This window comes from Centruroides sculpturatus, unplaced genomic scaffold (genome assembly GCF_000671375.1).
Source record: "Centruroides sculpturatus isolate CEXI.00-Female unplaced genomic scaffold, Cexi_2.0 scaffold709, whole genome shotgun sequence".
Classification (NCBI taxonomy): domain Eukaryota; kingdom Metazoa; phylum Arthropoda; class Arachnida; order Scorpiones; family Buthidae; genus Centruroides; species Centruroides sculpturatus.
In genome coordinates this window covers 53269-75609 of record NW_019384949.1, presented here as the reverse complement: position 1 = coordinate 75609, position 22341 = coordinate 53269, and the positions used below count along the sequence as shown (strand labels likewise).

General features: G+C 31.4%; 2 protein-coding genes across 3 annotated transcripts in view; one reads left to right on the top strand and one right to left on the bottom strand.

Moving 5' to 3' along the window:
• LOC111632238 (protein arginine N-methyltransferase 1-like) overlaps window positions 1-16274 on the bottom strand; it is a 42932-nt gene extending 26658 nt beyond the window's left edge. The window contains exon 1 of one of the 2 annotated variants that reach the window (XM_023376625.1): window positions 16145-16274. In XM_023376625.1, coding sequence (XP_023232393.1) covers window positions 16145-16162 — 18 coding nt within the window. In that variant the 5' untranslated portion in view covers window positions 16163-16274. The remainder of the gene's footprint in view (window positions 1-16144) is intronic. The other variant, XM_023376624.1, reaches the window with a different exon arrangement.
• Window positions 16146-21663, top strand: LOC111632241. Its single transcript, XM_023376628.1, has 5 exons — window positions 16146-16204; window positions 20433-20744; window positions 20833-20901; window positions 21388-21477; window positions 21544-21663. The coding sequence occupies exons 2-5, from the start codon at window positions 20493-20495 to the stop codon at window positions 21661-21663; spliced, it is 531 nt and encodes a 176-aa protein (XP_023232396.1). The 5' UTR covers window positions 16146-16204; window positions 20433-20492.
• The last annotated feature ends 678 nt before the right edge of the window (window positions 21664-22341 follow it).

Here is a 22341-nt window from a genome sequence, read left to right as displayed (position 1 = left end):
GATGTCTCCAAAGGTCAACGAAGTTTTCGCAGAAAAATAATATCAGAAATCGCGGCCGCGGTTTGATGCGCTGTTCCGCGACGAAACCAAGCTTTAGCAACGGGCGTAGTCGAACGGTACACACTCGGTAAGCAATCCTACAATTTTTTGTTTATAACGTAGTTTATACGGATTATTTTCAAAAAAATATACGTATTTTGGAAATGTTGAGTCGAATTAGTCTAGAATCGATTAATTTTATGAAAGAAAAGCCATTTCAAACAGCCGTACTCCGTAAACTATGATTCCTACAAAATTGATTCATAAAGAACGGAACGTATCTACCGTCTTATAGGGGGATCTACTGTACTACTATTTACACCACAGACTTTTATGCAAATATTTTTCCCGAGAGTTTTAATAGAATTTGTTGTCAATAAACATCCAAGAACAGCCAGTATGCCGTCATCAGATGCCATGGCCAACTGACTGACAGAGATTTTCTTTCTCGTGTTGGGCGATAGGAAATTCTGAATTTCCTCAAGGTCAGGTATGCACGGTTAATCCTTAAAAGATTTTCTTAACGTGTATAGCCACCTGTATAAATGGTTGATTTCATGAATTCTGGACAGATGAATTGTGCTACTTAACATACATAATATACTCTGTTTTTAGGTTGGAACTATTGACTTAAAGTTCACAATAAATCACTCAGTTTTATTTACAACTGTGTCTAAATGTTGGCTTAAAATTAAAAATTTTTAATCATTTTTAAATTTCATATTTTCATGAAGAGTTTCTGGAGTAAATTCTTTTTTAAATCTTTTAAGCTAGGTTTAGTTTGGATATGAATGCTACAAAGTAGATATAAACAGCCAGTTCATCTTTCAGCAAGTGTTCAGTTTGTTAGAAGTTCAGATCTAAACTTTTGCTGAGCTTTGGTTCACTTAATCAACTTTTTGCAACTAGTATTCAAAACCGTTTTAACAAATCATGCCCTAACTTAGTTTAGGCCATGTAGTATGATGTGGACAATATTTTGTTTTTTTTATTAGTATTATTTGTTTGTTTATATAAGGGATGTCCAACCCGCTGCACCCTAAATTTTTAGGTACATTTTCATTTATTTTGGTAAGGTACACCATAAAAATTATTTTCATTTTACTGGATACACTTTGATATTGTAATGATGTAATTGGTGCTAGAAAAGTGTTTTATCTAGAAACTGTACAACAACACATAACATATTGATGTAAACAATTCTTTTTGTGCATGAAAAACATCAAAACTGCTGATAGAAATAAGCTGAATGATTCCAATTTAACTAACATTCTTAGAATTAAGACTAGTACATAAAAGCAGATATTGACAATATTATAACAGGAGGCAATGTCAAAAAGTCACATTAAATTTATTTTGTGAGTGTATAATTTTTTTACTATCAATAATACAATGTTTTTTGTATAATTATATATATATTTGTTATTAAAATTTGATATTCAAATTTTGAACTTTTTAAAAGAATATATTTATATAAAGTACCTTTGTGGCCCGCTGAATGTACCTAAATTTCTAATTTGGCCCATTAGGAAAAAAAATCGGACAACCCTGGTTTATAATGTCATACAAACAACTACAAACAGATTTAATGCTTCCAAATTTAGTTTATTTAAAAATTTACTAAACATTCTATGTTTTCTGAGATTTTTTTAATCCAAATTTCCCTAGTCTATATCATCTTGGACAATTGGGATGCTAATGCACTTGCAACTAGGTTAAGTTTTCTGATTTTTTGTTGCAAGTTATTCTATAACCAAAATCACAAAAGAAACACTGTTCAGAAATATGACACTGTAATATATAACTGTATATATACTGATATTTCTTTGTACATTTATTTGCATTCATTTTTAACTGAATTTATATATATAAGGTATAAGGAATAGTGTCAAAGAAATTCTGTCTTTAACTATAGAAATTTTGGAGTATTTTATATGTGACTACTAAATGACTATTAATCAAATTATATAATTCTATCAGTTGATTATTAGTATATTTTGAGCTTGTTTTCTATATTGAAGTGTATTCCATAAACAAACAAATTATAAAAATCAAACATGTAAAAGAAAGATAATACAGGCGGCCCTCGACTTTCACACGTAATTGGTTCCTGAAAGTGTGTGTGAATGTTGAATGTTCGAAAGTACAGGAATGTAAAAAAATATGTACCAAAAACTGGGCTTAAAATATTTATTCTTTAATTTTATTCTTATTTTTCAAAATTACATATATTGTAGATCTGTTTACATTGTACGAACGTCTGATTGAAGCAAAAGATTCACCGTTTTCAGAACATTTAATTATTTCCATCTTTGTCTCAATCGTACAAAGTTTGAGTCCTTAATTTCTTTTTGTTTGTATCAACACTGCAGTTTCTCCGTTTCTCTTTCACGATTATCAATTTATAAGGACAAAATATTTAAACATAAACAAATAAATTGGCAAAACACACATGTTGACGCACACCCTAATTCAAGACAGAAACTGTTTTGAACTCTTACTTGGAACAACACAGTAGTGATTAGGATTCTAAGAAGTCTGCTATTGTAGGAAGTAATGTGTGCCTGAGAATATAGAGTGAGCTACCACACTTTGTAGTGTATGAGCATTCTGCATGGAAGGAAATTTTTTCATTATCGACAAAAATATTTAAAAAGTTAAATTTTTAAAAATGTGTGAAAGTCGAGGGCCGCCTGTACTATATTTTTTGTTCAAAGTACAATCCATTACATGTATCTGTAGTACAATTTTCAGAAAGACAGAAAATTCTTTTGCAATTGTCTTTAAATCACTGGTCACAGCTTTGTGGAATGGTGGGAACATTTGAGAATTAGTAAGCTGAGTTTCAACTTGAAAAATAGTCCAGAAGAGACAAATCCAATGAGTAAGGGAGGTAATAAAGACTGAAATTCTTTTTTTTTTCTTGGCATCAAAAGTTGATATACTTGCAGCTTACATGATAATATGCTTACAGAGCAGGCACATTATCATGCAACAGTTCTTTATAAAACTCTGAATTCACTCTTTTCCCTACTGACATTAATTCTTTGTGAATGACACCTTGTAAGGGAAAAACAATGATCAACATTGTTCTGATGAATAAATTTTGAAATTTAAATTCTTTGACTTGGGACATTAGATAGGCACATCATTTGGAGTCTCATTATTTTATATTTTTTGGTCCCAGTTTTAGAGTTATATTTTGTCTGCCCGGCACCTGTAGGAAGGATCTTTTATGAATACATTATGGACGAGTGAAAAAACACAGTTGCAAGTTGCAGTTCTTAAAGCAATGTTAGTTACTAAAGTAAATTTTAAGAAATCCTGCCAAGAATTTCATTCTTATTTGAAATCAACAACAAATATACTCAAGCAGATTTGTTCTTCAGAAAAAAATAAGACCACATAAATTATTTATTTTCATGTGCTCATTCCTGTTCTTTTCATTAATAAATAAAAACTATAAAGAAATAGTATATGTATTCAAGAAAATGCCTAAAAATCAGTAGACGTCCTGTTCTGAGGAAAAAAATAAATGATCATGTTAAGCGTGTATGAAGTCACTGAATGTGGACTAAAATGTGAGTAAAACAATGTTTATCTAATAGAAGCTATATATTAATTTAAAATACCAAAAATTATAGGACTTATAATGGAAGAAGCAAAAATATACAGATTAATTTTAGAAAATTAATGCAGTTAGTGTATTAGAGCTAAGATAGGCCTTTGAGCAGAGACCAAATAAAGATGGTATTTGAGTTTGACAATCTAATATTTATTAACTAGTAGCCCGGGACACCCCCTAGTGGGCGTTATTTACAAATTTTCATGAGGCACGGTTCCTTTGACTTTTTTGTTCCTATCAGTATGCTCTACAGTTCCGTTAAAGTCCCAATGGTAAGATTTACCCTCCGAATGAAGGGGTGGCAACCCTCCAAAATGTAGCCCCTCTGTGCGAACAATAAAGTCAAAGGAACCATACCCCTACTCGCGACCCTTCGCGAGATATAAGCCTGTGAAAATTCGCCTACGTCATTTCCGGTCACGTGACATCGTGGTCAAAAGGGAGCCTACTGCGCGAAAAAAAAATTAACGCGCGCTCGCTCACACTCGGGGGATCGCCGACCCCTCATTCGCAGGGTAAATTCTGACAAACAGGCGGTCACGTGACCCGTAAAATAATTTTTGGAGGGCTATATCTCGGGAAGGGTTGCGCGTACAGGGATGGTTCATTAGACATTTATTGTTCGCACAGAGGGGGGTCGCCATTCCCTTTATTAGGAGGGTAAATCTTACCGTCCCAATCGCGTCATACGGATCTATATTTGTATCTATTAAACATTCTATAAATACTTTAAAATAGTTTAATTTGTTTATTTACCTTCGCTTGTAAACCTCGATTTTACCTTATATTACCTTAATTAATTAATTAACTATTTCAAACTTTATCGTCTTACGTAGTGATTCAAACCTATCCGGTTTTTCGTTACTCGTCCCCTAGTTAACATTACATGCATTCCGTGACAATAATAAATTCCTATTACAAATATAATGAATTATTTATATTGTTATATTGACCAAATAATAATTCATTGGCCAAATGAATAATAATAATTTATATTGTTAATTTAAATAATAAATAAAATTGTTAATTTAATTTGTTGTTTGAAATATGACACACGATAGGGGCGCCTCTAGTGTCCGTTATGAAACGGTTACGGGACGGACACGAAATGAATGGGTTATATATATAGATAAGTAAAATTTCCCTGAAAACCATGAAAAGAGGAAAATTGTTCTAGATTGTCAAAGATAAGCCAACCATTAAAATAAAAGTTTACAGTTCTGAAAATAGCAGAAGCAATTAAAAAATCCACAAAAAACGCAATATAAAAATTAATTAATTAATGAAATTCAAAGAAAACTAAATTATGTATTTAACACTTATATGGAAATAAAAATGAAAGAGTTCCTTCCTACAAAACAAATAAAAACAGAATGACAATTGAAGATAATATGCAATTTTTAATTTATTTTTGTGATTTGAATCATAAGTCATAACAGATGTCAAAGAAACCTGATCGTATCAACAAGCATTAGACCTCTTTACTCTTTATATTTCAATTGCACAGGATTTAAAATAACTTTTGCTGTAATAACTTGTGACAATTCAACACACCTGACTACAGGAAATCCTTGTTAGTTCGAAATTCAAGAGACAAAACAATCCAGACTTCAAATTATCCAAGATTTACATATTTCTGTACATTATGCCAAATGTCATGCAACTGTGTAATGTGTTAAGGAAATGGAATATGGCTACTTATACAGAATGCTATTTTCACTAATTAATAATTAGTAATAATAATATAAACAAACTTCAGGTAAACAGAATGTGTCTGACAAGAACCTCATGGTTGCTTGGTAGGTTTTATAAAAAGACAAAATTCTTCAAAATGTAGCCCAAATTATTTTTTAGAAGTGGCCCAGACAGTACTAAATTGCCCAAATGTTGCCTAGAGCAGTGTTCCACAACCTTTCTCTACTCGCGGCACACTTATGACTCGACATAACACGGCATACCAAAATGTTATTCCCATAAAAAATGTATATGATACGATACTATTAATAGAATTTCGTAATGCCATAAACCTATTATTATTATGTTGAGTTTTGTGAGTTACACTAGGTTGACACTGATGGTTGTGTACTATGCCGGACCAGAGTCAAAGCATAGTAACTTCAAAAGAAGACAAAAATGAAATAAGTATGTCAGTGTGTCTGTATTCAGGAATTTCCCAACAATATGACATGCATTCAATATAGAGGCCTTCTGTAGTGTGATGTATGTGTTTTGCATTTGTGGTACGACACCTGTAGAGGAAAGAACAATAAGTATAATAAGCACCCTACTCATCCTCCACAGATGCCTTATTTCCTGGGCGAGTCCTGTGTACTTGCTAATTTTTTCACTTCATGTGTTTTGTACATTGTGAGTGTTTGGAATGGCTATGTCTATAATGTATGTGATTTTATTGTGTTTGTCAACGAGTGTAATGTCTGGTCTGTTGTGGTAAATTGTTTTATCTGTGATTATGGCTGTCGTCGTACAGTTTGTGTGTGTTGTTTTCCAATACTGTCTGTTGAACGTATTTGTAGTATGGTTCATGGATGTCTAATAATTTGTGTTTCTTTGCAAGCTCTTGATGCAGTTGCTACTTGATTATGTCTATGTAAATTATCTGTCTGTGCCAAGAGTTTGTACCCAGATGTAACGTGTTGTATAGTTTCTGGCATGATGTGACATTTGTGAGTGTTGTATCTTTGAGTATGTGTTTTCTGTAGTTTTTAGTATTTATGACCTGATCCTGTATGGCAACCATGAATCCTTTCGTCTCCCCAAAGAGGCATCCCTGATCTAACCAGCTGTTTCAGCTGTTTGACTCAGTTTTGTCAACAAAATCCTGGGCCAGGTCATAAGGATGCCTGCCATGGAGTGCCTTTTTGAGCCCACAATTGCTTAATGGTGTCTATGCTTTTTATATGTCGTTTCATGTCTGTATGATGTGAGTGTAAGTTTAATGGTGTGTTATTTGAGTCTGCTAGAGATACTGCTTTATGTAATTGTGATGTTTTTTGTTTCCTGTAGAAAAACTCTCGCAGTGTCTGTATTTGTTTGTAAAGTTTACTATGTCAATTAGGCCACATTTGCCATCTTTACATGGAAAGGTTAATCTTTCTATGGCAGATTTAGGATGATGTTGTTTGTGCTTAGTAAGTGTTGTTCTTGTTTTCATTTGGAGTTGCTCATGATCTGTGAGTCCAATGTATAACTCCAAAAGAATAAGTGAAGAATAACTGGGATGACATATGTGTTTATTCCTTCATCATCATCTTATTTCATCAGTGAATGAAATACAAGCATAAGAAACAACAACTGCGATAGAAATATGTAAATAAAACTGGAAATTAAAAGAATATGCAAAGTTCGCAGCACACTGGCCTAGAGCCCTACAAATATTTCAATCTGCTACTTGTAGCCCAATCTTGAAACCCAGCTGTATTTTATGAGATAAGAGAAAAAAGGGTAGTTCATAGTAAGGTGACACCTGAAATTATGTTACTGTAAAAGCAAAGCCATGTTGACCAGATTATAGTTGTTCTTGGTCTATTGTTTTTTTATAATATAAAGGCACTTTAATCTAAATAAACAAGTTAATATATGCACATCATGATTCAGACTATAACTACAAATAATAAACATAAATTAGAAACAAATTGAAACAAAATTCAATGGGCAGATACTTTTCTCAAGGGTTATGGTTAGTACTAACTTAGCTTGTGAAGTTTCTTATAATGTTCAATGAAACTGAGGATTTTCATTACACCATCAAATATTTCGACATATATCTTTTGAAATCATAACATTACACATCATTTTAAAACAGTAATATAAGTTTTAATTATAAGTTAACAATTCAATTTCAATTAACAAAATATGGAATATTAATCCCTTCAATCACACACACACTTAAACCAGGGCTTCTTAAACTATGGGTCGCGACCCCATTTGGGGTCGCTTAGCAAAATCTTGGGGTCGTGAGATTTTAATGCAAAATATTGAAAATAATTTGTGAGAGTTTGAAAATGGCATGCTTTGTGTCATGGGTTTCGTGAGTTGCGCTTTGTGTCACTTCTGATGCAGCGAGACAACGATTCAGCAACACTGATTGTAGTGTGAACTAGTGTAGTGTTTAATAAAAAGTAAAATACAGCTGGATACGAGTCCAATTTTGCTTGCAATTTCCAATCACCAGGAACAACTATTTCCATTGCAGAGACAACCTTTCTTTAGAGGCTATGCCTCTGCACAAATATGTAAAACAGTTTAAAATGTTCACAGGTGACAATCCCAACACAATTAAAAATATAAAATTTTTTTGTAGTGTTGTTACTTTTCAGTGTATTCAGTTGTCTCTGTTCCATTGTAACACAAGAGTGAACTGTGGTAGTACACCATTATTGTGTTTGAAAATTTGTATATATCTTATTTTATATTTTTTTAGGGTCGAAAAAAAATCACAATCATAAATGGGGTCGTGAATAAAAAAAGTTTAAGAAGCCCTGACTTAAACAATTAAGTATTTATTATATTTGTATTAACTAAAACATAAATATATATATATTTTATAAATCAAATAAGAAAAGCTATTTTTTGATTTAATATCCAAAAAATTATTAAAAATTTATTTTTTTAGTATTTTGAATGAAAATTTTCTTAAGCATATATTGCGATATACTGTATATTGATATAATGTATGTTCAACAAGTTTCAAAATTGGTCTGTAAAATAAAAAATATCAATGATACAATTTTTTAAATTTTCATGTGTTAAAAAACTTAGAAAGTACAGTAATACCTCGACTTACGCAAACCCGGAGTTATGCGATTTACAAATCTCGTCGATTCGTCTTTTGTTTGGGCGCCACGCAACTCTTGATTACTCACTCCCCCCACACTATTGTTCAGCTTACAGCCTTGAGAGACTCTATGTGGTGATTTCTTGTAACCGTGAACAAATCAAAAGACGAGATAAGATTAACGAGAACATTTATTAGCTTACATACATCCTACTTGGATTTTACATAAATTGCGAAATTATACCCTGACTTACGTGAATTCGACTTACGCGGTTATCGCTCAGTCCCACCTATCGCGTAAGTTCGGGGTATTACTGTACACGAAACTTTGTATGAAATATATATCATGTTAAAACAAGCTTTCAGGAAGAACTTCAAATAAAATCAAAATATCACAAGTGGCATGACTAATTAGAAACTGTACAGAGGCATCTCGGAATTCAAATTCAATTCATTCCTAGAGAACACTTAAGTTCTAATGTAATTTTTTCACAAGAAATAAAGCAAATTACTGTAATCCTTTCCTAAACCTCAAATAGATCCATTTTAATTCTAGAAAATCCTAATTTAAGCTAAAATAATACAAGTATATCCCTTAATTAGTGCAAAAAATGATGAAAATAAAAAATAAAATTTTGAAGAAATGCTTATCTTCACATAAATGCACTAAAAAGTGAAAAATAAATTTTCTTCAACTTACACATTATTCGTGGTGTTATGCAATCAAAAATAAGTATGGAATGCTCATGGGAAGTCCATAAAAATTATTAGAAAGTGTAACTAACAATATTTCTAAATATGAATGTCCAACACTTATATTTGGTTGCATAATACAAAGAATACTGTTAAAACTAAACAATTTTTTTTTTACTTTTTAGTGCATTTATATGAAGAATTTGGAGGTACCTGGGTCCCACCTGAGGCAGCTTAGACTGAACACGCTACACCACGACCTGCAAGTCGTGGGCCTACACCCAGACCAGGTCCATGATTGGGCCAAATGGAGATTCAAAATAAAATCCAGGTGTGCCGACCCTGCTGTTAAGCAGGACTAAGGCCAAAGAAGAAAAAGAGAGTGCATTTATATGAAGAAATGAAAGACAAGTATTTCTTGAAAACCTTTAAAAATACAGACAGCCCTCAGTTTACGCTGCAGTTGTGTTCTCACAAAAGCTGGTGAAAATTGAATTGGCGTAAAATGAACCCATATTTACAATGAGATATAGGGTTAGGTTCTACGCAAGTAAAAAATAAGCAAATAATTTTGTTTATTAATACAATATAATACAAAATACATATAAATTTATTTTTAAAATGTATTTTATCATAAAATAAAGTGAAATGTTTTTATTAAAAAATTTTAGTTTTGGATCTTTTACATTTTTCAGAAAAAAATATCCATCTTTAATTGTTTACATTTTTGTTTTCTTTCATTGAGAATTTCAGAATAAGGTCAAATGGATGCAATGATGCTCTTTTTTACATTTGCACTTTGCTCTCAATCATTGTCTAACTCATTAAGTACATCCATCAAACTTTCCATAGTTGAAAGTATATGCTTTAGATCGGCTGTTTTCATAATTCTCGGGAGTTTCTTCTTTGTCGTTCTTCTCTATGTTGAGTCCGCAGCTCATTCAAATTTAACGGTTCGTGAAACGTTCTCTATTGGTCTGGATCTGACCGATCCCAATGAGCCACGATTCTGCCACCACATGTGGTGTTGTAGTGGACTCGTATCTAGCTAGGATTGGTCAAATCTAGCATAGGGAAAATCGGGGAATTGCGCAGCGGTGTTATTGTGAATTGGCATAAACCGAGGGCTACCTGTATTTTATTTTCTTCCTTTAAGTTTCATATATGTAACATAGAATTATTGAAATTCATATTCTTTTAGCATTTAATTGGGGAGTAGGTGAAAAATTGAGTTTTTTTTTTATATAGACAGTAGGATAAAAAAAGGAACAATAGTTTGTGCTACATTTAGTGCCCTTAGATTACTTTAGTTATAAATATTTAAGAAATTTACTAAATGAAAAAAAGGCAAAAGAAACCCTGGTTAATATCTATTTTAAAAACATTGGCATTTTTTTTGCCATATGTTATCCTATTTTTACAAATTTCAATTCTTTGCTAATTGCTAAAATTGTTTGCAAAAAAGTATTGTTAATAATAGTTCTGTATTATCATACAAAAAAAAAAGTTCCAACATGTATCAATGAATTTATAAAAGTAAGAGATTTTCATTGTTTGTAGCTGAATCTAGCAAAACTGCTGCATCTTGTGTACCCATACAGATATACACCCTATAGAGTATGGCTGGTTGTATGTTTCTCTTTAAAGATGTTCAACCTCTGGTGCATTTGAGTTCAGAGTTACCACTGTAAATTGCTATACAGTAACTGATAATTACCATAGCATATGACAGATTTTGACATAAATGGGATGTGCAGCAATTTACTTGAAATGATCCAAAAATGCCAACATAATAATGATATTCTATCACAATAATACCAGGACAGTCATTCAAATCATTGCTTATGTAGCAAAATACAAAACTATTGTTCTGCAACACAACCATTCTTACATCTGATTTCATACTTTAAACATTAAATTCAAATACATTAATGAAAACAAAATTAACTATTTGTTCATACCAAAAAATTAAAATGACTTATCTCGCTTCACCCAGATTCTTTAGGTTGTTGATACCAGTTTTATTATATGTAGTGTTAGTGTTAGTTCGATATAAATCAAATACCAAGTAACTAATAATGGACAAATTTCTTCCTTGGACCAGTTTTACATTTTCATCTTCTCATTTACATAAATTAGACTCTTATTACTTTCCATTATGTTTTAAATGTAAGAGTGAATCTTAGAGAAATATAATCATGCAAGGAGCTGATTTTGACTTTTGGTCAAATGAACTAAGCCAATTCACTTTTTAGAATTTAAACTACATTAGAATTTAAATTTGTTTCATCCACACTGTGTTGCTTAAGCTGGTTTAGTATACAATATGAATAGGGTATTAGGTTTTAGGGTATACTAAACAGTTTTGCTGCATCATTGTGTGTTCTACCTAGAACACACAATGATGCAGCAAAACTGTTTAGTATACATATGTTTAAAAATGTAATGATGGCCTGGATTCACAAATACTTTGTATCGTAACTTATGACAAAATTCATCCTAAGCAAATATGAGATGTTTTGCCAGATGCAAAATGTTTTGTATTCACAAAGCACATTGTAACCTACAATATTGTAAAAAGTCTCATAAACTACTACAATATAGGAAATCCTAGTTAATCTGAACTCTGACAGTTTGAAATACCATTAGTCCAAACTGATATTTGCATATCACAGTTTGGACATAATTTTATGTCCAAACTGTGATATGCAAATAAATGTTAACTTGTTCATTTATTAATATATCAAATAGTCTTTATACCACATGAAAACAATAGACCAAGAACAACTCTAATCTGGTCAACTTTGCTTTTTCAGGTGTCATCTTACCCACAGATTACCCCTATTTTCTCTTCTTATAAAAAAGGACTGGTTTTGAGATTGCAAGATTGGGCTACAAGTAGAAGAGTAAGATATTTGTAGGACTCTAGGCAACTTAATAATAAATAAATAAATGCAATAATAATAATAATGAATGAAAATAACATTCTGTATATATGGCTGTATTCCATTTGCTTAATAAATTACACCAGTTATATGGCATTTGGCATGACTGGTACAGAAATATGCAAATCTTTGATAATTTGAAACTTGATAATTCAAAGTCACAATTATTTTGTCCCTTAAATTTTAAACTAATGAGGATTTTCTGTATCTAAGAGTTTTTGCAAGTATATGTATTGATGGTTAAGTATTTGGTTGTATTGACAGATAATCAATTCAAGTTTTTTCTAAACTTTTCTGATTCAAAACTTCTAAGTTGTTATGAAATGATGAAAAAAATCCATAGAATTCTTCATGGTGGAATTAAAACTGTATAGAATATCATCCAAAAATAACATTTAATCAATGAATAAAAGTTTATCTCATTTTTTTTAAGCCAAAAAAAGTTAGTTTGTCAATTTCTTTCAAACTTCAATATTTCTATTAATATAACTATCAGGGTCAATTTTCAGTAGATTTCATTCTACACCTAAATTGGTTACATTTTTACGTATTCATAAATAATTAATCTGAAAAGAAAGTAATTTCTATCCAGTTTAAATTCTAAACAAATAAAATGCTATCTTTCACCAAACAACAGATTAAGTACCACATGTAGCAAAAAAATTCTTAAAGAAACATCATCCTATTTGGTCTATTAAAATGGAAGCAATCAACGGCGATGCCATAAGAAACATACTTGTTTCAGTTTCTTCTATTTTCTCATAAGTGCTACAATGTGTTTTATGAATACAAAATATAAAATATTGTTAGTTTCTCGTAACTTATGATACTGGAGAGATACTATGTCATATCTTACAAAACATTCATGAATCTGGGCCCAGGATTAAACAAAGATTTTTCTACAGATGTTCTTGTATCCAGCAAGATATCTTGTAAAGATTGTTTTTACCTAAGAGAGTAAGTACTCCCTTAGACATACTTATACATTTAACTTTAAGCTCTGAAAATTTCTTCTTTATCTGCATCAGGAGATGAAATTGTTTTTACCTCTTAGGTTACAATGGAAACTTGTATAGTTAATCAACTAAAATTTTGAAATTGTTTCATTGTTTCTAAATTGATCTTTAAGATATTTTTGAAAAGTATTTTCTTCAATACTTTTTGATTAATTTGGTGCATCTAAACATGCTTTTTGTCTTCTTCCCGACACAGTTTACATCAATTGTCGTATAACAACTGCATATACTTTCTTCATCTTTGAATGATATTGTAGTACTATGAAGCAGTGTTGAAATTGCAACAGCTTATCATGCATACACCATTAAACAAAACAAATTTGTCTCAAGTCAAACATTTTTTAAAGTAGTATTTTGACTAACAAATGTTCTGTACACTGTTTTACCTTTAGAAAAATATTTTATGCAATGGTTTTGTTGAATTACTCTGTGTCAAGCCTTATTCTCACAATCTAGTTCCTAATAATTTTTTCCTTTATCCAAAGGTTGGAGGGATTTTAAATGAAAGAGAGTTCGAATCAATAGAACACAGACAAAATAAATCATTGGAGAAAATGTATTTAAGCTTGAGGACAACTATGATAAAAAGTATTAACTAAGTTTCTTTTATCTTAACATTTTTTATTTAACCTGTTTCTGGAACTTGTTTGACTTCATATTTATATAATGTAATTAACAATAATAAAGATAATCTACAGCCAAGTAATATTAGCATATTCAAACTATTATTATTATAAATAAAAACTTGCACTTGTAAACAACATACCAAAAATTTTCAGAATGAAGCCAGGAGCACACGTGTAAAATTCTGTGGCAAAAAACTGAATCAGAAATCAGCTTTCGGTTCAGTTTATGTTTTACGCTTTTATGCCAGAACACACATATGTAAAAATTCTGGCTAAATATGAAACGCCACTGCCACCAACAGTACTAATTTTATTAATTTTTTCCTCTCATATAAGCTATCTATCTCTTTGTACCTTCCATTTTTTCTCCACTTCCTCTGCTATAATATAGAAAATTTAAATTAATAGACTCGTATTCCGAATTCAAATAAAGAACACGTGATCTAACTACTAGGCATATTTATCAATTCTACTAGCCCTACCTGTTATTTGAAATTTTGCACTTATAGCCATCCATAAACATAGTTTAAATATCGTGTCTTTATACATGACACTGATGTAGTCAAACAAATTCAATAAACTCCTCTATTTCATTTATTTTTTGTTTCTTCAAGATTGTCGCAATTGTAGGGTTAACCCTCAGTGCCGCCATTGTTAGAATAAAAACCATGTGTCCCACATGTCTATTTTGATGTCACAGAAAAGACTTCTCGTTATTGGAGGAATTTTGGCGTAAAAAGTAGAGACATGCTCTACTCTATTTTCAGTTCTGTTTCAGCCAAAATTTAAGAAAAATTTTTACGCTTTCTATTTTATGCTAGATTTTTATGCCGAATTTTACGCACGTGTGTTCCTAGCCTAAATAAATCTCTCTTCAGGGAAAATTTTACAAAAAACTTTTCTTAAAAGAAATTAAAAACACTTGAAAGCTTTGAATTTATTAAATTTTTTAAAAATTTTATAATATAATCCCCCAAAAACAGACTTAATACCTGAAAAGTTGAGAATGCAAGTCTTTATGTTTACAATTTCAATAAAATCTTTTTCTTTTTGTGGATTTGTGAAAATTTGGAACGCCATTATAGACGTCATATAAAACTTTCCCAAGAAATAAGTTAAAATCTCAATTCTACCGTTTATGAATTTTCTACAAGTGTTTCCCCAACCCAGTGAACACAAAAGAAGTCCGTAAAGGATAATAAATATAATAAGCAATTTTCCAGTTTTATGTAAACAATTCATAAATTTCTAGACTCAAGTGCTCAAAAGCTGTTAACTTTTACTTCTTTATAAACCTCAATATTTTACCTATTTAAGTTTGGTTACTTTACTTAGTAATAAAGATGCAAAGTAAGTTAAACTGCAAATTAATAATTACAGAGAAACCGTTGAAAAACAGATAACATCGGACCAGACTAGTTTGCGACGACTTTGCATCGAAACACACAGTGCCTCACGCAAACAGGGAGAAACAAACGGTCCAGTCATCACTCTGCTGATGCCAGAGAGAAGCAGAGGCCCAGAAAGTTTACCGACCACGAAAAGCCACACGAGCATTCTCTGGACGACATCGGCCAGCTCGGCACGGGTGAGGCCACTCCTCACATTTTGGGCTCCGACACAACGCAAGGTCGACGCGGCAATCCAGCCCAGACGACACTTAACTATTTTCAATTTAAATAAATTTAGTAGTACAAAACCCGAGAAAGGTCAAGAACGACGCGGTAACTCATCACAAATCGTGCCGAAGTAGCAATTTATTTTATATTTTGATATAATCCAACAGTCGTATTTATATACGAGCGATAGAGTTATATCACGATATAAAAAGCACCCAAACTTAACTGTATTTATTACCAGTTAAAATCAACATTTTAATAACAACAATGCAATTAAAAAATATTAATATTAATAAATCATAATAATAAATAAACTAATTTACGACGAATATTTTGTAAAAAAGACATTTTAAACTGTGTAAAGTCTTCGGCCTTATATAAAACTATGGAAATCATTTTTATGTAAGGGGCCCGGTAACGTTCATTTACACACAAATGAATGCCAATTCCATTAATTTACTTCTCTCTTCGTTGTAATTAATAAATAAACAAAATTCGACGTATTTAAATTGAAAAATCGTCGACGAAACTCGAATTAAAGTGAGAGTGATGACCCGAAAATTAAATTTTGAAGAAGAAAAAAAAATTAAACCAGACGAACAAAGCAAATGTTAGGCCTAACATCAATCGCCGATTACCCGAGTTAAATCGGCCCGAAGACTTATTCTATTCGTTTTAATTACTTTAATAACAATCGAACTCTCCTCAATTTTCAAAAAAACACTCGATTTATACATCTAACGAGCCATTTATTATCATCTTTTACCCCCAAAGTTGTTAACTTACCTCCATTTGCTCGGCCATGGCGTCCTATTATGGCAGACGCACGTGCATATTGAAAAACAGGTTTGAATTTTTTTCTAATTTATAATTACTTTTTATATCGTAGTTTTCTATAAAATTATCAGTAAGTTATTTTTAAAATATTTTAAAATAATAAAAATGTTATTGTTATTACTTTAATTTTAAATTGTTCTTTTATTTTTTTTTCCCGATAGAGGGATAAAAAATCGATTATTAAACGACTTATTCATGAATAATCGATTATTTTTACAGCTTTTAATGAAATAATTTATGGTACTTTATCTTAATGGAAACAGAGAAATATTCTTTGTAAAATTTCTTAGAGAAACAAAAAATATCTAATTAATTAAAATCGCGAACATCTAATAATGGATCAAACACCGCGCCAATGGATCAATATGGCGACCGTGGACGTACCACGTTTCTTCTTATCAATTACTTTTAAATATCAGAAGTATTGATGACCTCTAGAAATAATCGTACTTAAATTATAAATTTATACAATTTTCTACTTACACCAACTTTAATTTTGGGGTTTAATATCACTTTAAATATTTTCAATATGCACATGGGTTATAACTTTATAACAAAGACTCCAATTTAATTTCAGCTTCTTGATTAAATTCACTTTATTCTAAGGAGCGATGAGCGCAGTATTTATTTTTGAAATTTTATTGATTTTTTTTTAAATGTAAATCACGCATCGATTAAATTATAAATATAAAATGCAAAGAAGACATTTAATCTTTCAAAATGGTAGAATTTTCAATACTTTATGTAAATCTTTACCTTCAGTTTTTATACTGAAGAGTTGTATATAGAAGACAGAATTTGCTAAAATTCTACAAAACTCAGAAAAAATTGTACCCATAGATACAGGAGTAGTATAAGGCAAAGAATAACTAATCTAGAGATTAGTGATTATTCATATTCCTTTGCAAACCACATCTATTGAATCTTTAAAATATATTCTTGCATTCTTAAAAATATTCATTAAATTTTCTATTTTCAAGGAAAGACTATCGTTCCATGATCTTACAATGTAAGAGGACCTGTTCTTCAAAATGAAGACATGCCTACTATTGAATACTATACATGACATAGCCGCCATTTTAAGTCAAAAAAATCTTTCCTTTCTTTAACACATCCGCAATATCCTTCTTTTCATGTAATTTTCCTACAATAAGAGTCTTGATGTTCTGGTAAATCGGGATCAAATCCTGATGAAGAAGCCCCATCAACTATTTATGAACGGGAATTTTACTTTCTCGGCTGTTATATAAATAGGCCCTCCACGAGACAAGCGGTCTTCGTTCCCTGAACACTGGGAGTTCGGTCGTGGGTTCGCGCCTCGCTCGGAAGGGGCTGGCTAGGTGGAATTTTCCGAGTTTTCTCCACGTCTGTAACACCTAAATAGGAGCCAGTTTCCTTTAGAAAGACCTCCCGGAAGGCATCCTTCCTAGGCAGATCGCCCAAGTGTTGCTTTGCCGTTACTTAACCAACCAATTTTTTTTTTTTTACCCGGAAAAGTATTGAAAATCGTGTCGAATTTGATTCTCAGACGTTTTTGCAAATTTTGATGTTTTTAGCACTTTTAAAACCAAAACCTGAAATAACAGAAAAATTCCCGTGATGTGTGTTTGTATTAATGTCTATTTCGTTTAATATTTCGGGATGGCGTAAAGATTAAGAAACGAAATTTAGCAATGTAGCTTGTATATAAATGGAATTTATAATTAATGATTGAAGTATAAGAGATAGAGAGTCTCATGTACCATGTTTTGATTGCGGTGGACTTAATTAAAATTTAACGTCAAACAACCACCGAATAACGTCGGGCTACTTTTAAATAATATTTGTCTAAATAATTTGTCACTAGACGGAGACGTTAGGCGCCATCTCTTATGAAATTTAATAATTAAATTTATATTTATTAAATAATCTAGAATATTTTGAAAGAAAACTGGTAGCATAATTGGCAACGAATCCGCACGTAAGCGGGAATTGTGGGTTCAAATCCCTTGCCGGGCCGAATTTTTTCTTCCAGAATATTCTAAATTATTTAATAAATATAAATTTAATTGTAATTATTAAATTTAATAAGAGATGGCGCTATCTTCTAGTGACAAATTATTTAGTAATTAATAATCGCGGAAAAGTAGCCCAATATAATCCGGTGGTTGTTTGGCTTTACAAATTTATCCGGTTACGTGAAGCTGTTTATATGAAAATTTAACTGAATGGCTTTATAATTTCTAAAACAAACTCATTTTTATCCTCAAAAATAAGTTTAACTTTTTGAAATAACTAATAATAAAAAAGCTATTTTTAATAACATTTCATAAGGGATGGCGCCAAACACATTTTTTTTTAAACTTTAAGCTATCGTTATAGTGTATTTTTTGGCGGAAAGTTATTCAATCAATCGAGAGATTTTTTATTCATATTTATTGACAATAGGACGACCGAGTCATTAAAGTACAGCCTACAGTTGTAGGGGACCCGGGGAAAAACCGGGGACCGGGAAAATCCAGGAGATATTAAGGGAGTGGTTCGACCCAAATATATCAGGCATCCTCACTCATTACTCGGCCTTACCGTTGTGGGCCTGGCTAAACCCACAACGAGTTTGGTAAGAGATCGATTATCTTTGGGCCCACAGAGGAAAACCGTAATACCCATTTTTTCCACCCATTGTTATAAAGAGTCGATTGTATTGTTAATGGAACGAATTAAAATTTCTTTCGGCATCAGGAGAAAATTGAAATATATCTAGAAATTATCTATTGACAGCGAATATTTAATTGTATGCTTCACTTGTGCACGAATATGCCGAAAATAGTTTTTTAAAGTTTTTTTTCATCCATCGAATATAAATTGCAGACTTCTATATTGTTTAGCGAATATATTATGATATTATGCACGTGTTTATGCACATCAGCAGTGAATAAAATACTGTATCGTATATTCTCGAGTATCAAGAATATCTTTACAAAATTATCCAACAGTCAATATGCTCGATTAATTAAGTCTATTATTAAGGACGTTGCTTACATTTTTAGTAGAAAGTAAAAATATATTCAGTTATTGGAGAATTAATAGTTACATTTAAGAAAAATTTTTTTGTATAATTTATTAATACACGTGGAATAAATTAGTTTTATGCAAGTTTTTGTTCGGTTTAAAGTAATTTTAGTAACAATCAAAATTATTCTGGTGCATTGATCACGTCAGACAATCGATAATAGGCTACATTATAAAGATAAACAAGTTTCCTTCCCTAACAAGTTCCGTGTTAGGGAGCAGAAAATTTATTGAAAAATTCCATTTAAATAAGGGAAAATTAAATCATGCGTCAGTTTCTATCCGCTGCTTAGTTTCATTGTGAGTTAATTAGAGAAGAATTTCTAAAAATTTTTTAAAAGAGGAATTTTCTGATAATTTGATCAACAATGCGAAGCTTCTGGAAGATAATTAAATAAAAATCAATAATCCAGTAAACCTGTGCCTAACTGAAAAATTTGATAATGCTCAAATGTACGTAAAACCATTGTCTATCAACAATGGTCTTCAGCTTTTATCGAAACTCTCAAAACTAGTGTTTTCGTAATTTCATCATTATTAATTCTTCATAGTTTCAATAATACTCGTAATGGAGGAAGGCGAAATATCTTGTCCCGTTTGCATGATCAAGCCAATTCTGTCTGTTTCCAAAATATTTGGAGTTCACGTGTTATTAGACTGCAGTTGCCAGAGCAGAGTATCTCAGGGAACAATTAAGATTGTATTGTATAGAATTTACTTGACTGTTTTAGAAACTTTCTGGTGGTTTAGCTTTATCAATTGCATGTTAATCTTCTTTAATCGTGGTATATTTTGTAACGATTTAACAGATAAAATGTTCGGTGATGAGAAAATAATTTTCGATTTTCTCTGGTTGATGTGTGCTTTATTTTTTGCAGTCATGCATACCACATTGAATAGAAGAAAGCTCTCTTTCTTCTGCAAGGAAAGCTCATATATTGGAGAACATAAAATAATGGAAAAGCTAGAAATGTATTCTATTAGAATATTAAATTCAATTTGCTTCACTTTATTACTGTTTAAGATAATAACGGATACTTATGTGTATCATTTTATGAAATTAAATTTCAATTCTCATTCGGAAGCATTTACCTGCGCTTTGTATTTCGAAATTTTCTTCAGTATGATTTATTCGGAGGGAAGTGTTATAGGATTAGAGTACTTTTCTTTATTTCTCATTGTCCAGAAAAGATTCGATTACTTAACAAAAGCCTTCTTGCAAATTTTCGAAAATCCAAGAAATTTAATGAGAAGATTGAATGGCTTGATGAACAAACACACAGAATTGTTGTATCTTGTAGAGGACGTCAATGATAAACTTGTATTATTTCTTCCGATTGTTTATGGATATTTAATGTATATGAGCTGTTTCTCTATGTGTGCATTCTTCTTCGTAAATATGAGCATTTCCATAAAGATATTATTCGCCTTAATGTCGATTACATGTATCTCCGGAACTCTCTCACTCGGTTATTTTGCATCACGTTTCACTGCTAAGGTAAGATTAAAACTAAAATCTCCATAATTTCATATATAATTCGTTTTTTATTGATAAAGCGGGATAATGTTTGCTGATTATATTACAGATATATGGAAAATTGAATGAAATGGAAACGTTATCTTCGGCTAACTTGTCTCTGGAAGATAAATTAAAAGTAAATTGTTGATTATTACAACAGTTTTATATATAACTTTATAAATATAATCTTAATAATAATTTTGGAATGGTAAAATAAGGTTTATGGAAGTGGAGAGTGTGGAGGGAAATGCCCTTACTACAGCATATTAGGTGTTAGACATGGGAATAACAGGTAAACTTTACCTGATCAGCCTGTTGGCCAGTGGTCTAATCCATCATTTTATGGAAGTTTCAGGCTTGAGATTTTTTAGGACTCTTTTTTTGAAAGTTATACGTAATAAATTTTTTAAAAAAGTTAGTATTTTTATCCTTATAGCTTTCTCTAAATACTATAAGAAGTTTTAGTGGATGGCCTCCCATTGTTTAAAGAATTCCCCGAACAGCCTATTATAAAATAAATGATAATGTACAGAATTTACTGTTGATTAATTTATACTTTGTTTATCCAGAATAAAGAAGTATATATTCGTAATATTATTTTTTGTTTTTTATTTATTGGCAGTTACTGGATTTCATGAAAAGATTTAGTAAAGTTCCCATAGGAATATCTGTAGGGGGATTTTTCCATGTGAAAAAGAACGTCATCATCAGGGTAAGTTCGGATCGTGATTTTTACAATTACTTCTCTCTTCATCTATATAATATTTTCTTTTTTCAGGTTCTTACCGCAATGGAATCCATGATATCGACATTAAACTCATTGTCAAGTAAAAGCAATACGAAATCGTGTTCTCGAGTGAAATCATATTTAAATGCTACAGAGTCATCTGCACATTAAATGTTTACTTTGTATAACCGTGAATAAATTAGTTTCTGTTGACGTTTTTTGATCTGTATTTGTTCTTTAACGATAATTTTGAGCTTTCTCTTTGAAGATCTTTTTCACTCTTACCGGTCTGTTGGCATTAAGACGATCTTTTATATAAGTATTATGGGTTCGACCAAGCCCACAATGGAGCAGTCTGACGGTGAGGGAAGGAGCATCTTATTCGATCCCAGCTCCCCAGAGCAGTAGGCTGCCATCCAAGTCACTTGACCATCCAGCCATTTTTAAAAATCCAGTACTAAATCTGTTGGTACCATTTAAATGGGTTATGGAATAAGAAAATTTTATACACGGGAAACTGTCAAAGGGGCGTTACTTTTCGGGATAATTTTCTATAGAAAACTGACTCTTCTTTACATGCTACAAATATATTAGATGCCGAGTGCTTGGATTTAGTCGGCCACTCGTGGGTTCATGTACCATTTGAAATCTCGAGTTACGATATCTAGACGTAGATAAAAATGCCAATACGTATTAAATCGTCATCGGGCACTTTTTCCTGTTTTTTGGTCTCGTCCCACTTTGTGACCACTAATGTTTGTTTAGGATGCTCATCGTGAGTTCGGCGAGACCACCAATGAGCGCGGCCAGATGGCAAAAGAAGAGATCTAATATAAATTATGTAGGAAA